Source organism: Lynx rufus, unplaced genomic scaffold (genome assembly GCF_022079265.1).
Source record: "Lynx rufus isolate CCGP_SWC_20201006 ecotype Redwood Valley unplaced genomic scaffold, mLynRuf1.p SCAF_1, whole genome shotgun sequence".
NCBI classification, from domain to species: Eukaryota; Metazoa; Chordata; class Mammalia; order Carnivora; family Felidae; genus Lynx; species Lynx rufus.
In genome coordinates, this window is record NW_025814823.1 from 171,128,276 (window position 1) to 171,143,437 (window position 15,162).

The following is a 15,162-nucleotide window of genomic DNA, read 5'->3' on the forward strand; positions in this document are numbered from 1 at the left end:
ACCTCACGCCAGTCAGAGTGCCCAAAATGAACAAATCAGGAGACTATAGATGCTGGTGAGGATGTGGAGAAACAGGAACCCTCTTGCACTGTTGGTGGGAATGCAAATTGATGCAGCCACTCTGGAAAACAGTGTGTAGGTTCCTCAAAAAATTAAAAATAGACCTACCCTATGACCCAGCAATAGCACTGCTAGGAATTTACCCAACGGATACAGGAGAACTGATGCATACGGGCACTTGTACCCCAGTGTTTATAGCTGCACTCTCAACAATAGCCAAATTATGGAAAGAGCCTAAATGTCCATCAACTGATGAATGGATAAAGAAATTGTGGTTTATATACACAATGGAGTACTACATGGCAATGAGAAAGAATGAAATATGGCCCTTTGTAGCAACATGGATGGAACTGGAGAGTGTGATGCTAAGTGAAATAAGCCATACAGAGAAAGACAGATACCATATGGTTTCACTCTTTTGTGGATCCTGAGAAACTTAACAGAAACCCATGGGGGAGGGGAAGGAAAAAAAAAGAGGTTAGAGTGGAAGAGAGCTAAAGCATAAGAGACTCTTAAAAACTGAGAACAAACTGAGGGTTGATGGGGGGTGGGAGGGTGGGGAAGGTGGGTGATGGGTATTGAGGAGGGCACCTTTTGGGATGAGCACTGGGTGTTGTATGGAAACCAATGTGACAATAAACTTCATATATTGGGATAAAAAAAGAAAAGTACTGCCTTGACCACATAAAAATCACTGAAAGCCACTGATGCTGGTAGGCTGGGTCTGGGGACCCAGAGAGGTCCCCAGGACCAGCTAAGAGGGTCCCTGGCTGCATGCAGGATAGAAATCAAACGTGAGCTGGCAAGAGGTGAAAGCAGAGTTTATTGAAGGTATAGGGAGAGTGCAGGTGTAGAATGTTTGGAAGACTCAGAAAGGAAAGGAGGGAGTCTCATCTTTGTTTGGGGTCTGGGGATTTTTTTATTGAGGATCGTGATCTGGTGTACCTATTGTCTCAGGAATCCAGGAACCACCTAGAACAAAGATGATGCCCCGGGTGTTATTCTATGGAGCCAGGGGGCTTTGGCCTCGAGATGTCTATTGCTGGTGGTCTGGAATACACATATGATAGCTGTGTCTGGTCATTCTCACCTGGTCCATCCTTAGATGTTCTCTATTCTAGAGAAGTCATTAACTTCTTGCCCCTTACACAGAGGACATGCGCCACTTGCACTGAGGCATGTGCAAAGTAGAGGTGCAGGTCCTAGCAAGAATAGAAGCAGGAAAAGGACCAAAAAGCAAGCTTTTATGCATTCCTTCATTTCGCTATCTCAGCACTAAAAGGGAATGATGCACTTTGTTCATTTCTATAGGAACTTTTTGATGTCTGTAGGGCATTGCTGATACCCAGCTGTGGAGTAACTCAGGTGTGACCTCAGCGGCCAACAGTGATTAATAAACATAAGAAATTAGTTTTAAAACCTCCGTGGAGCTTAACCAAAGAAGTACAGCTCTTATTCCAATCTTCAAAAATAGTGAAGGAAGGCATTTAAATGTAAATGCAAACAGATATCAGTTCCCCTCTTTGATTACCCTCAAATAAGGAGATTATATTGGATAGAGTTTAGGATTTTGATGAAACTGTCTTTCACTGAAAAGAAGAACCAAACTGTATTTCAAGTTTATTAGACATTTTTTCCTTCCTAGGATGGCACTCTCATAAATCCCAATATTTCTAAATTTAGTTTATTTCTGTTGCAGTAATTTTTATGGGAAAATATAGAAAAATGAAAATAGAAGACTAGGAAATATTTACTTTACTTTTACAAGTTCCTTTCAGGAAAGGCACTGAACATCTACCATGAGCCAGGAGATTTCATATATATTTTAATTTACTCCTTACAACAATGGTACTGTAGGTAGCAATTATTATGTCCGTGTTATCTATGAATAAATTGAAATATCCTCAGACAGGATAAATGATTTTATCAACGACTTAATGGTGGAACCAGAATTCAAGTTGCATTTTGAAATAAAGTACAGCCATGGAACGTCATTACAGAATGATTTATATGAGTAGCAAATTGTAAGAAATCATAAGTATCTAATGATAAATATAGCCATTGATGACACCAGGCCATTAGGAAGCTGTTTTACATTCTGCTTGTGAATGTCAGGTGACCATAAGGTTTTATGATATTTTTCATGAAAATTAAAAGAAACAAAACTGTATCTCCACATTTGAAGTATGTAAAGAAATATTCAGAGTTGAAAGAGTTGAAAGAAAGTGAACCAGAATACTAGCGATAGTTGTGTTACAACAGTGGGTATGTTCCTCACTCTTACGTTTTCAACATTTTTTTTTTAATGTGACTATGAGGGGTGCCTGGGTGGCTTAGTCAGTTAAACCTCTGCCTCTTGATTTTGGCTCAGGTCATGATTTCAGTGTTAGTTCAAGCCCTGCATTGGGCTCCGCATTGCAGAGCCTGTTTGGGGTTCTCTCTCTCTCTCTCTCTGACTCTCCCCTGTGCTTGCTCTCTCTTGCTCTCTCTCAAAAATAAATAAATTTTTTAAAAAATATGGCTATGAAACTTATCTAAAAATTTCTAGTATCTCTTTATTTTCTTCTAGCCCTGGCAACATGCTCCTGAAAAGAGAATTTGGGAGGCTGACATTACATTCCTTTCTTATCACAGGATATCAACTTCTTTTTTGCAAGGATCTGACTGTACTGGTGTTGATGTGCCCTCATTTTGGAATATGCAGGAGTAGGGACCTAGCAAAGCTTTCCTCTTGAACTGTCCCCTGGCAGGCACAGAGACAAAGCCAAGAATTTGCAGGTACATCCCTATAATCCTCTGCTTACCAAGGATCCCCCAGCTCTCCAACTTTCACTGTTACCATTTCCTCATTTTCATCACTTCATCTTCTTGTAATCTTTTTTTCCAGTTGTGTTTGATTCAAAGCACTGATCGCACACAAAAAGGCAAGGTGTGCTGTAATATAATAATAATCCTTTGTGACTCACAGTTTGGAAACTGCAGGCTACTATCCATGCAGGCCCTAGATATGGGTGCTTCCAGATCTTTGCCAGTAAGATAGTTGTTCTCCACTCCATTGGTGTCAATAACATGACAAAAATGTTACACAGATTCAACTGTCAGGAGAACAGACTAATCTGTTCTAATCTAACAGTTCCAATCTTAACTAACCAAAGCTGTCAAACCAGGGATCTTTTCTTTAAGCCACCCATCTTTTGTATTCATATACTAGCTTAATCCTTCCTTCCTTCATTCTTCATTCAACAAATTATTGTATACCAGGCATTGATAAATAATGCTGGAGATGTGAATGTGTAGAAAATAAAACCCTTGCTGTCACAGAGCTTGTGTTCTGGTGGAAGAATCAAATAATGAATTAGTAAATGATAATCTAGATGTTTGTAAATGTTATAAAGAGATTAGGGTGATATGAGTCATGGTGTATGTATGTATATGTAGTCACTTTTGATGGAGTGGCCAGGGAAGGCCTCTCAGTTACTCTCTGAGTGAAGTCAGAAGGTCTAGTGGAAAAGGAAGTAGCAAGTGCAAAGACTTTGGAGAATGGTCTAGTAGTTGAATGGCCTGGGTAGAGCAAAAAATGACATAAGATCAAAACGGTGAGGCCAAGCCATCCAGAGTTTTATGGTCCATGGTAAAGAGTTTGCATTTATTCTAAGCACAATGGATGTGAACAAAGGCATTTAAGTTGGAGAATGACATGATCTGATTTATATTTTAAAGACCTCACTCTGGCTTGTATGCAAAGGGAATGATTGGAAAGGGTAAGAATACAAGCAGAGAGATTAGTTAGGAAGTATTTCAATACTTATGCAGCCTTTAAAGTAGAAGAAAAGTCAGAGCAGAATGGTGACATGGAATAATCAATTTTATTTGAAGAATGGAGTGATCAAATATATCAAATGCTGCTGACAGGATAAGATGAGTAGTTTGGCTCCAAGTGCTTCTCCAAGGAGGCCACTGATTTCTTCTATAAGAGTGGTTGGAGGAGTTCTTGGAATGAAGCCAGACTGGGTTGCACTGACAAAAAGGTGGGGGGGGGGGCGGGTAGGTGGAGGGAGGAAGTGGAGAAAGAAAGCAGAGACAACTCTAGAGAGTTTTTCTGTGGAGGGAAGCAGAGAAATGCTTTGAAAGCAGGAAGACAGGTGAGGAACTGAGGGATGAGATCTTTTTAAGGATAAGAGGTATTAAATCAACCGTATATTCTTAATCTCAGGGAGAGATACAGAGATTAAAGAACGAGGAAAGAGCTAGTGAAAGATACAAAGTCCTTTCTCCTTAATATACCATGTTCTCTCCGCTCTCTTCTTTCTCTCTGTTAAGCCAAATCTGTTTCTAGTGAGAGTCTAGCATGAGCCAAATCTTTTGTATAAACGCTGTTCAGCTTGTCATCTCTCCCAGGAATATTTTAAGCCTGTTTCATTCACTGTAAAATAAAAGGCTGTTCCTTGTGAAAGAATTTCTGGCATCTGTGAGCAGAAAGGCTTAGATTTTAGAATGTAGGAGTGAGGAAGCCGAGGCACCTTGCTTAAAGGAGCTGCCCTGTTCTGAATCTACCTGACTACAGAAATTTCAGGTTCTGAAATACAAGCATCTTTCTTTCACGTCAGAGCCATTCTTGACTTGCCTAAACTCTGTCCCCATCCGTGGACTCCCCCTTCCATTGGAAAGTTCCACTTTTCTCCATTTTGCCATCCCAGTGACTGAAGAGTCTGCAAGGAGTGGGAGGTGACTATTAACAGGACTATAGAAAAATGAGTTTCACAGTTTTCAAAACCAAGCTTATTTGATTGACATACTTTATTAGAGTTTGTCTTCCCATGCTGATCAGAACAAGGTTGGTTTTATGCTAGTCAGTGTTAAATGTAAAACAGGATACTGGTTCCTCTATAATTAATACCCTTCCTGTCCCACCCCATCATGTCCAACGCTTGTCACTGCCATCACCTCCACAGTGCAGCTTCCCCTTCCGTTCTCCTCTCCACTGGGTCCAAACTCACACTTAAAGATCTGGGAGGAGAACATTCAAGCAGAAAACTATCTTTGTACTGACAAAGTGGAAAGGCCTAGAAGTGTAAATGATCTTGGCTTCTTCAGAGATCAGTTAGATGATTAGTGAGCTAGAATAAAAGGGGACAGCTCATAGGTGAGTTCAGTCCAAGGGATAGGGCCAAAATGTTTTTAGCATCTTTCTGAACCTGCTCCTCTAGTCTTAGCCCCCACCCCACCCTGGTAAGTGGCAATTTTATGCTTCCTGTTTCTCATGCTGAAAGAGTTGTGGTCAACTTTTACCCTTTTTGTTCTCTTACATCCCATAGCCAGTTCATCTGCAGATACTTTTTTCTCTTCCTTAAAAATATCCATCTGCTTCATACCTCTATCATCACTATCACCTGGGCCCAAACCTCTATAATCTCTCCTTGGAACAACTGCCCTAACTTGGTACTGAGTCTCCCTACTTTTATTCTTTTCATCATCCTCATCCCTACAAGATTCAGAATATCCTTTTAAATCTTAACTAAGATCATGTCTTTCCTTTCTCAAAACCTCCCAATTGTGTCTGACCTCTCTGGTACTAAAATGCAAAGTTCTTACCTTGGTCAAGATGGCTCTCTATTTACATGGCTCCTGGTCATGAGGAGCCTCCATCATCATCTACTCCTTTCCTCCTCCCTCACTCTGCTTTGGCTAATCTGGCCTCCTTGTTGGCACTCTTAGCTGAGGGCCTTTGTGTTTGCTGTTTCTCTGTGTGGAACACTCCTCCCTCAAATCCAAGTTGCTATGTCCCATGCCTCTTTATCAGAGAGACTTTTCCTGACCTTCCATCTCAAACAGCACCCTTCGCCATCCTATGTCCTTAACCTTTTTTTTTTTTTCCTTAGTATTTATCAACTCTGGACTGTTTGTCTGTTTTTGTCTTCAGTAGAACATAAGCTTCTCAGGACATAAAATTCCTAGGAAGTTTATCCATTTTGTTCACTGCTATATCCTCATGGCCAGAATAACATCTGCATAGTGGGTGCTCAAAAATATTTGTGGAAAAGGGCATCTTGGTGGCTCAGTCAGTTAAGTGTCTGACTTCAGCTCAGGTCATGATCTCGCAGTTCGTGGGTTTGAACCCTGTGTCTGGCTCTGTGCTGACAGCTCAGAGCCTGGAGCCTGCTTCACATTCTGTATCTCCCTCTCTTGCTCTGCCCTCCCCCCACTTGCACTCTGCCTATTTCTCTCTCAAAAATAAGTAAACATTAAATGTATATACATATATATAATACATGTATTTGTGGAATTAATGGATGAAGTTAATTGGATACAGATGTATATAGATTGATAGATTGAATGATGAGAAGATTATGTTCTCTTTGTGTTGTTTATACCTTCTCAGTGGATTAGAAGCAAGGCTGTGATAGGAGAGTGAAGGGAGGAGGGTGTATTGAATGTTAGAGGAGACTGAGTGTAAAGTGTTCTGTTGTAGAGTGAGGAGCTGAGGGTCCCCTGAGATTTGGGGTCATAAATTAAAAATGGAACAAGTCAAGATGGTTGTGCACCTTATTCCGGACACTTCAGTTCACTCACAGACATGGAGTGAAAGAAAAGTAAAGTTTGACCAACTTAAGTGTTTTTCTTGGCAAACCCCAATAAGAGCAAAGGATTTGGGAGAATATGCACATCCATGCTTATCCTAATGGACCATGGAATCTAAGAACTAAAAAGACAGGAAGTGGAAAGCAGAGAGTATGCTATTTGAAATCAATATCTTTGAAGGGGTACAATTGATGATAATGATAAAGCCTGGAATATGACCATGGGAATGGGTTACTAGGAGGGAGTAGAGGAAGAGATTGTTGGAATTTGAGGAAATAGCAAAGAAACTAGAGGCAAGGATGTTGACGGGATCATTCACATGAAAGTTGAAGTTGTTAGGAATGATGACAGATCAGTGGTTGAGGTGAAGTTGCTGAAACCTGATAAAATCTTCAGTATAGGATGAGTAACAAAGAGATAGGAAGATGACTAAAACAAAAAGAGGTTGCAGATTGTGTTGGCTGATGGCAGACATTTTAAAACAGCTGAGGTTTTAGGGGGACAAGGGAGGAGAAACGGTTTAGAGATAGCAATGGAGAACAAGAAGGACACCTACCCTTCCAGGCCTGTGTTATATTTCTTGTTGGGACAAAAACAAGACACCACTTGAGAGGACTATGAGAAAAGTAAGGTATCATGAGATGTCCAAGTTTCTCTTAGATCAAGAATATAGAGAGAATAATCAGACTTTGTTAAAATTCCACAGTGGTTGGAGATACGAGCCTCAGTATTTTTATCTGTGTCCCACATTTGATTTTTGCATGTTCATACAGCAATTCTTACCTTTTAAATCCTTGTAGGCTAAAACTGTCATTCTTGAACTTAACAAAGTGCCAGCTGTCAAGTCTTTTCATCAAGCATGTTAGTGCTGACATGTACTTGTTGATATGTCAGAAAAGAGGATGCTAAATTAAGGAGAAGCTATGCAGAAGAGAATTGCTGTGAAAATTTAAAGACACTTGACTTCTTATTTATTTATCCACTAATAATGTGTATTTTGCCTTTTTCTACAAAGTATTTGAGGAGCACAGTTCTGTACTTCACATTCCATTCTTTGGTCACTGTGCAAACCACAGATGAGCCTAAGAAACCAGAGAAAGAATAGATAGACAAACAAGATTTATGGTCTCGATTCCTGCAAAGAACATGGGATGAGGCTGAGCATTTGATGTGGAAATGCCACTGTACTTGACTGAGTCCCAGAATTAGAGCAGTGGTCTCTACTCATATAGGTCACCCCACCTCACCAAGAGTACTTAAAATTCCAGAGTCCGGATCTAGGCCACATCTGAGATGGCCAAGCAGCTCAAGTTCACCAGAGATCTGGTGTTAAAAATCCTCTCCTTCCCAATTCCTTTACCACCTGTCTCCATCTGTCACTCCCACAATGCAGAAACGGGTTTCCTTTTCTTTCTGTAAGCCCTCATTACTTCTTCTTCACGTATTTTTCAATCCTCTCTCCCTTCTTTTCTACAACTTTCTCAGCCCCAGCACAGGAGTGTTTTTGCTGTATATCTTAATGAAGGGTCCGTGTTTGATCAACTCTTTTCTGACAGTGGAAACTTTTTCTCTCAGATTATAATCATACATTTTGTCGTTTCTTTTTCTCCCCCCGTGGAGGCAGATAGCAAAATTGGGATTTCTTTCAATATTAAGGTATCTTGAGTTCCATGGAGTATTAAAAGTGTACACATCTGTGTAACCACTTTTATTAAATCATTTCATTAATATTTTTCATATGCATAATCTTCAAAAATATGTTTTATATTGAAAGTATTTCAAAAGCTATTAAAATTGAATGTTTCAAAAGTGACTTTATGGAGATGAAAGGAAATACTTCTTTGAATTTTTAGGGCAATTTATTTTTTTTTTTTAATTTTTTTTTTTTCAACGTTTATTTATTTTTGGGACAGAGAGAGACTAGAGCATGAACAGGGGAGGGGCAGAGAGAGAGGGAGACACAGAATCGGAAACAGGCTCCAGGCTCTGAGCCATCAGCCCAGAGCCTGACGCGGGGCTCGAACTCCCGGACCGCGAGATCGTGACCCGGCTGAAGTCGGACGCTTAACCGACTGCGCCACCCAGGCGCCCCTTTAGGGCAATTTAAATAGAGGAGCTAAAATAGGTTTTAAGAAAAACCCCATGTGCCCAAGCCATTCAAATTGGTAACTAGAACAATGACACAATGTAAGTGGAAGACAGAGCTCTTAACGATTAGCAGTAAAATGCAGTAAATTAGAGAGGCAGGAATGTAATCCCATTGTTGTCAATCTGGTTTACCTTGTGACTGATAAAAACTCAAGAACCCATCGTGACTGGAGAAATTCCTATGGGCTTCTCCAGATTCCTTCTGTCTATCAGTCTTCCAGACCAGGGAAAGCTGGATTGCCCACTAGCTACTTCATGCAGTTAGGCCAACCAGACACACACCTGAAACTTCTAGCCCTTCCAGCCACTTCTGGATTTGAATGGGACATAATACCTTATGAGGAGGGGTATAGCATCACGACTGCCAAAGAGACGGGATATGCAACCTGAAAGTATGGAAAAGTTAACACCAAAAGGTGAGATTTCATCGGTGGGAAACAGGATAAGGAGATCCCTGGACAGATGCCTGGGGTCCCTCCTATGAACTTCTTCAATCATGATAGTCAGGTAAAGCTTCTCTGGATAAGTACTGTATGCCAACTGGCTGCAACTGCCCGTATGACCTGTTATTTCTTTATAGCTCATTGTGACACAGTAGTCAGTGTGCTGACTGCATCGTGTCCCTGTTACCTCACCGTACTTCCATTTTCTCCCACTCTAACTGCACCTTCCAAATAAAACACCAGCGTGTTGGTCCTTGCCTCATATTTGTTTGCTGGGGAACCTGGGCTAAAATACATCCCCTACCTTAAAATTTTAGTAATATACATTATATATTTTATAACTGTGAATTGTTAGTAACCAAACACTATCATTCTTCAAGGTATTTTGTAAATACTGAAGGTAATTTTATGGGTTTCAGTATTGTAATGCTGCTTTGTTAAAGCCATCTGTTGATGCTTCTGAAGATGCTAATTATAGTAGCACTTGGAAGCTAATTTCAAGTAGCAATAATGACTGTTCAGATAGCTACCCATTGACTTTTATGCTGTGCTTGACTGTTATTTTCTAGAAAAACATCACTTATTGTGAGTGGTAGAGTCAGGGCTCAGTCCCCCTCCTGACCTTTCCAGGAGCTTGGAGGGGGAAGTCAGAAGCAGGAAGGAAATACTAACTTCTGGAACAAGAGAAATATTGGAAAGATGTGAGAGATGTGGCGGTCAAGATACACACCTGTGTGACCTTCAAGATGTGACACCTGTACCAAACTCTGAGACTTCGTTTCAAAAAGAAAGCAAATGGCCCTCAGCATATCTATCTGGGAAAGACTCTGACCTCAGTCTTGTCTTTTTCTGGTTTCTCAGTCATGTATCTGCTCGTTTCTCTTTAGTCAACTTCTCCCTTTCAGCTCTACCGGCTATTGGTTTCTTTGGTTGGCATCACTTTGACTTGTAGTCAAGGTTTTGTCACTCAATTTACTCTCTTTGGATTGGTTTTTGATGCTCCATTTTTTCTCTAAGTTCCCTCTTCTACGATTCTTATCTGCTACTCCCTTCTCAGCGTCCACTGAAGACATGACCTGCACCTGATTTGACCTAGGCTCCAGCATTCAAGGGAGGAGAAAGGAGACTGTGTTTGCATTTTTTCTTTCACTTAAATTATTACTAAATTTTTGTTCTTCTCTGTCGCCTTTCTATTTTAAAATGTATGATGTTAAATTTTCTGGAATAGTAATTCTCAGGCTTTTGGGCATTAGGAACCCTTTATATTCTTCAAATTATTGAGATTCCAAATGCCATAAACATTTGCTATAGTAGAGATTAGAACAGAATTTTTAAAGTATTAATTAATTAAAAACATAACAATAATAAACCCATTACATTTTAACATAAATAGTATTTTTTATGAAAAATAACTATATTTTCCAAAATTAAAACATACTTTTGAGAAGAGTAGCATTATTTTGAAAATCTCTTTCCTATCTGGCTTAAGAGAAGAACATTTGATTCTCGTCTGCTTCTGCATTCCATTTGTGGTTCTGTTTCAAGTACAGATAAAAATCTAGCCTTACTCAGATATGCAACTAGAAAAGAGACAGCCTCACATATGCCCTGAAAGAATCTAGGGATCTTGGAGCGTCCTCTCATCACATTTGAGAACCATTGATCGGGAGTACACTGGGAAAATCATTATCATTTAAAAATTATTTTTAAAAAGAAATTAGTTCTGAATTCAAAGCAAGTAACTATATCAGAAGATTGCCAGTCCAAGCAATCTGGTGTGTTCTCAGCATTTCTACAGTTCAGATGAATTAATTGTCAAATAGCTAAAATGTAATAAAAATGTTTAAAAACTCATCCCAATATGTAATATATGGGACACAGCATGGTAAAAAAAGAAATTTGCTTAAAATGCATAATTTTATTAGAAAAGCATTTGTTTAATATCAATATATCATGTTAAAAAATTAAAGGATCCCACTGACTTACTTTATATTGATTAGAAATCTATGAAAACAAGAAGGAAACCTTATATTACATAAACTCTAAATGTATAGTGAGAATAAATTTGAATACTATCGGTCTTTTTTCCCTGTTTTTAAAAAACTTTTATTATTTAAGTACAGTTGACACACAGTGTTACATTAGTCTTGAATAGTAACAGTCTTAAATAAGAAACACTCAAGTTTTTAAAAATTTTTAAAGCATTATGCGATAATGAACATTATATTTATTTTGTAATAATGAGGAAACCTTTATTAACCTGAAGAGAAGATTGTGATAAAAATAATCTGTATCCACTGCATGCCTCTTATATGAGGCACCTAAAATAGGCCAACTCATAGAAGTAGATAATAGAATCGTTACCAGTGGGTGCGTGGAGAGGAGGAGTTGTTCAAGGGGGTACAAAGTTACAGTTATCCAAGATGAGTAAGTTCCAGAGACTGTTGCACAACATAATGCCTACAGTTAACTATACAGTCTTGTGCATTTAAATATTTGTTAAGAGGGTAGATCTCATATTAAGTGTTCTTACCACACACACACACACACACACACACACACCACAACACAAAAGGACTCAGGAAACTTTTAGAGGTTATGTTCATTAGTACAAGCATAGAGATATGTCCAAACTCACCAAATTGTATACATTAATTATATGGGGGTTTTTTGGATACCAACTATACCTCAGAGCTGGAAAAAAATAATAAAAAAATAATGAAAATATTCTCTATCCAAATTTTCTTCATAAGCCATCTGCAGAAACTGAAATAGAGCGCACGGCAAGAACTTTTTGGAAGAGATCTGTCATGTCATCTGGCTGTTCTAGAAATGCCTCTCTTTTTTAAAGATCTTTCATTTAATACAAGTAGAGTATTAAAAATGGTCCCTGGTAGGTGGCTCAGTTGGTTAAGCGTCCGACTCCAGCTCAGGTCATGATCTCATGGTTCGTCGGTTCGGGCCCCACATTGGACTCTGTGCTGACAGCCCAGAGCCTCGAGCCTGCTTCAGATTCTGTGTCTCCCTCTCTCTCTTCCCCTCCTCCACTCACACTCTGTCTCACTCTGTCTCTCAAAAATAAATAAATGTAAAAAAAATTTTTTTAATGGTCACTGGTAGTAGCAGACTCTATTCCCTTTGGCTCTCGCAATTTCAGAGGAAAAGGGAATACATCTTTCTTGAAATTTGAGCAAAATTTCTGGTGAGGGCCCCGACTGGGATGACTTGGATCTGGTGGGTATTTGTGACTCAACCACGGTGACCAGGGAGGAGTACTTTGATTGGTTTGGCTGGGTTACGTGCCCACCTGTGTGAGAGAAAGGCAGGTGAAGTGATTGACCACCCAGTGGGGTTGGGACAAGGGTTCGTAAGAGAAATGAAGAGGAGGAGGAGACATAGGTTGAGATGAACTTTTTGCCTTAGTGGTGAGAGTAGTGGTGTTTTAAATAGGGCCAAGCAAGTGGTCTGACAAGTTGTGATCCACATTTGTAACTAGTTCTACTTTATGTCTGAAGCAGAGAAGAAAGACATGCAACTGAAAAAAAAAAAGGTGGAGTAGGAGGAAGGAAGAGACACAAAAAAGCTCAGGAATGAGCCTCTACCAATTTCCTGATTCACCCAGGTGGTTTTTGCTGTTTCTGATTCTCTGCCACAGTTAAGACATTTCTAAGGTGGGAGTTTCTTTCAGTTTCTCTCTTTCATTTTGCCTTCTAGGTGGACAAAAAAATCGTAAGAACTGAGATAGGAGTTCTTCTTCGCCTCTCACATCCAAACATTGTAAGTCATTTTTAATCTTCTATTTCAAAAATTTTCAAAGTTATAGAATGGGGTTTTTCTTCTTTGCTGGCCATGCTATTAATGAGATAGGGATTCTTCCACCACCATTAGGCAGCCGTGGCCTACCCCTTGTCCTCATCTGATCACATTTTTTAATTCAGAAGCTGAATAAATCTTAAAAATAATACCCCTCAAAAGAGTCTCAAAATGGACAGATCAGCAATACATGCCATCTTTGTTTTCATGCATGAAAGGGTAACTAAAAATTGAAGTTTTGTTTCACTCTAAGAAAACACTGGCTTCTTCCTTTTGTGTGCCTATCTTATTAATATGCCATTGCTGAAAAAGCCTGTGAAGAAAATGCATTGCTTTCCAAAGTCATTTCATTCTCCTTTGAGAGAGGATCTACTTCAGAAACAATGTGAAGATTCAAATAAATGATGTACTTCAATGGGGAAAATAACATGTCCTCAGAAGCTCTGCTCTAGGCTATGTCCAGACAAAGGTGCTGAGGGAAAGGTCTGGCAAAAAGCTTTCTTGAGCCAATGAAGTGAAAAGAACAAAATCATTTTCCAGGCCATAACTTGAACTGAGCCAACTACTTAAAGACAATATTTTACTCATTTCTTGAAAAAGTTATGGTGTCTAGGAGGATGACCTACAATGCTTAGTTAGGCTCCAAGCAAAGTGCTTAAAACTTAACGTATGGGTTAGCAATGCAGTCAGCTATAAGTAACAAAAACTTGAATATGGTAGTGTAAACATATATTTTCTTATGTTATAATCAGAAGGCAGGCAGTTGCTGGCATTGGTTCAGCTCCTCAGTGATGCTATTCAGGACCCAGACATCTTCCACCCTCACGCTGTTCCTTCATTGTCCTAAATGGCTGCTCCACAGTTTTCACAGGTCTTCAGGCCTATACTCAAGACAAAAAGAACTGGAGATGCCTGGGTGGCTAGTCGGTTGAGCATCCAACTCTTGATTTCAGCTCAGGTCATGATCTCACAGTTCGTGAGATAGAGCCCTGGGTAGGGCTCTGCACTGACAGCATGGAGCCTGCTTGGGATTCTCTGTCTGCTTCTCTCTCTGCCCCTCCCCTGCTCTCTTTCTATCTCTCTCTCAAAACAAATAATCTCTAAAAGAAAGAAAGAAAGAAAGAATTGAAAAGGCTTCTCCAGCAGAGTATGATGAGAAGAGTAGAGGCTTTTTCAAAATTTCCAGCTGCATCAGAATTCTCTTCATATTTTATTGGCCAAAGCTGGCTACAAGATCATCCCTTTCCAGTTCCACAAGATCATGGAACTGGAAAATTGGGGCAGGATTATCCTAGGTGGGTTAGACCAATCATGATCCATAATTTGAAGCTAGGCATCTTGCTTCTCTATACAAAATCTGCTTGCAATAAAGTAGGAGGAGAAGAGCTTTGGGTAAGCAATTAACAAAATTTGCCACATACAGTCACAACTTTTACATTATCCATCTTTTTCTTTCAACAACAAGTCAATGTAGAATTTTCCTCAAATGTGGATGAGTCCTGGTCACTAGATTCTCTGATATATGGAGGAAAATATCCAAAATTGGGTGAGTTATCTGAGTGTGATGCGAGTCTTGTTATAGTCAGTCAAATCACTGCCATCACTACTTTTCTGAGGATCCCTTCATCCACCAGCAACATTTTAGCTGTTGAGAGATATGCTTTCCATATGGACAGACTTTAACCTGGTTCTGTTCTGCCTCAGACCCCTAATTCCAAGTTTCCTTCCAGGAGAAAGAGGCATTTACATCACTAGCAATCATGATGCTTTCAAATGTTTCAAGAAGCTTTGTTTGTTTGCTTTCGTTTTTTAATTCCAGAGCATTTCAGAAATTTTGATGTTTTGGCAAAATTTAGGAAGTGTTTCTAGGGCAGTTGTCTTTGAATTGTCAAAAAGAAAAATATAAAAACTCAAAAGGACCTTTAAAGAAATGAGGTAGTAACTGGTCAAAACAACCAGAGAGTGAAAAATGGCTACTGTTACCAGAATGCGGAAACTTTATTGATGATGATCCAATATATTGCTATTACAGAGAGTGTTGTTTTAGTCACAGTGTTAGCTCTTTCCTAGAAGGATGAAAATAAGGAATTTCTGATGTATTTTTAATATTTTTCCCCAG

At 39.4% G+C, this 15,162-nt stretch overlaps 1 protein-coding gene across 1 annotated transcript in view; it reads left to right on the forward strand.

The window, feature by feature from the left end:
* Positions 1-15,162, forward strand: part of CAMK4 (calcium/calmodulin dependent protein kinase IV) — a 215,853-nt gene that overhangs the window by 117,462 nt on the left and 83,229 nt on the right. The window contains exon 3 of the mRNA XM_047090178.1: positions 12,945-13,007. Within this exon, the coding sequence (XP_046946134.1) occupies positions 12,945-13,007 (63 nt within the window). The remainder of the gene's footprint in view (positions 1-12,944; positions 13,008-15,162) is intronic.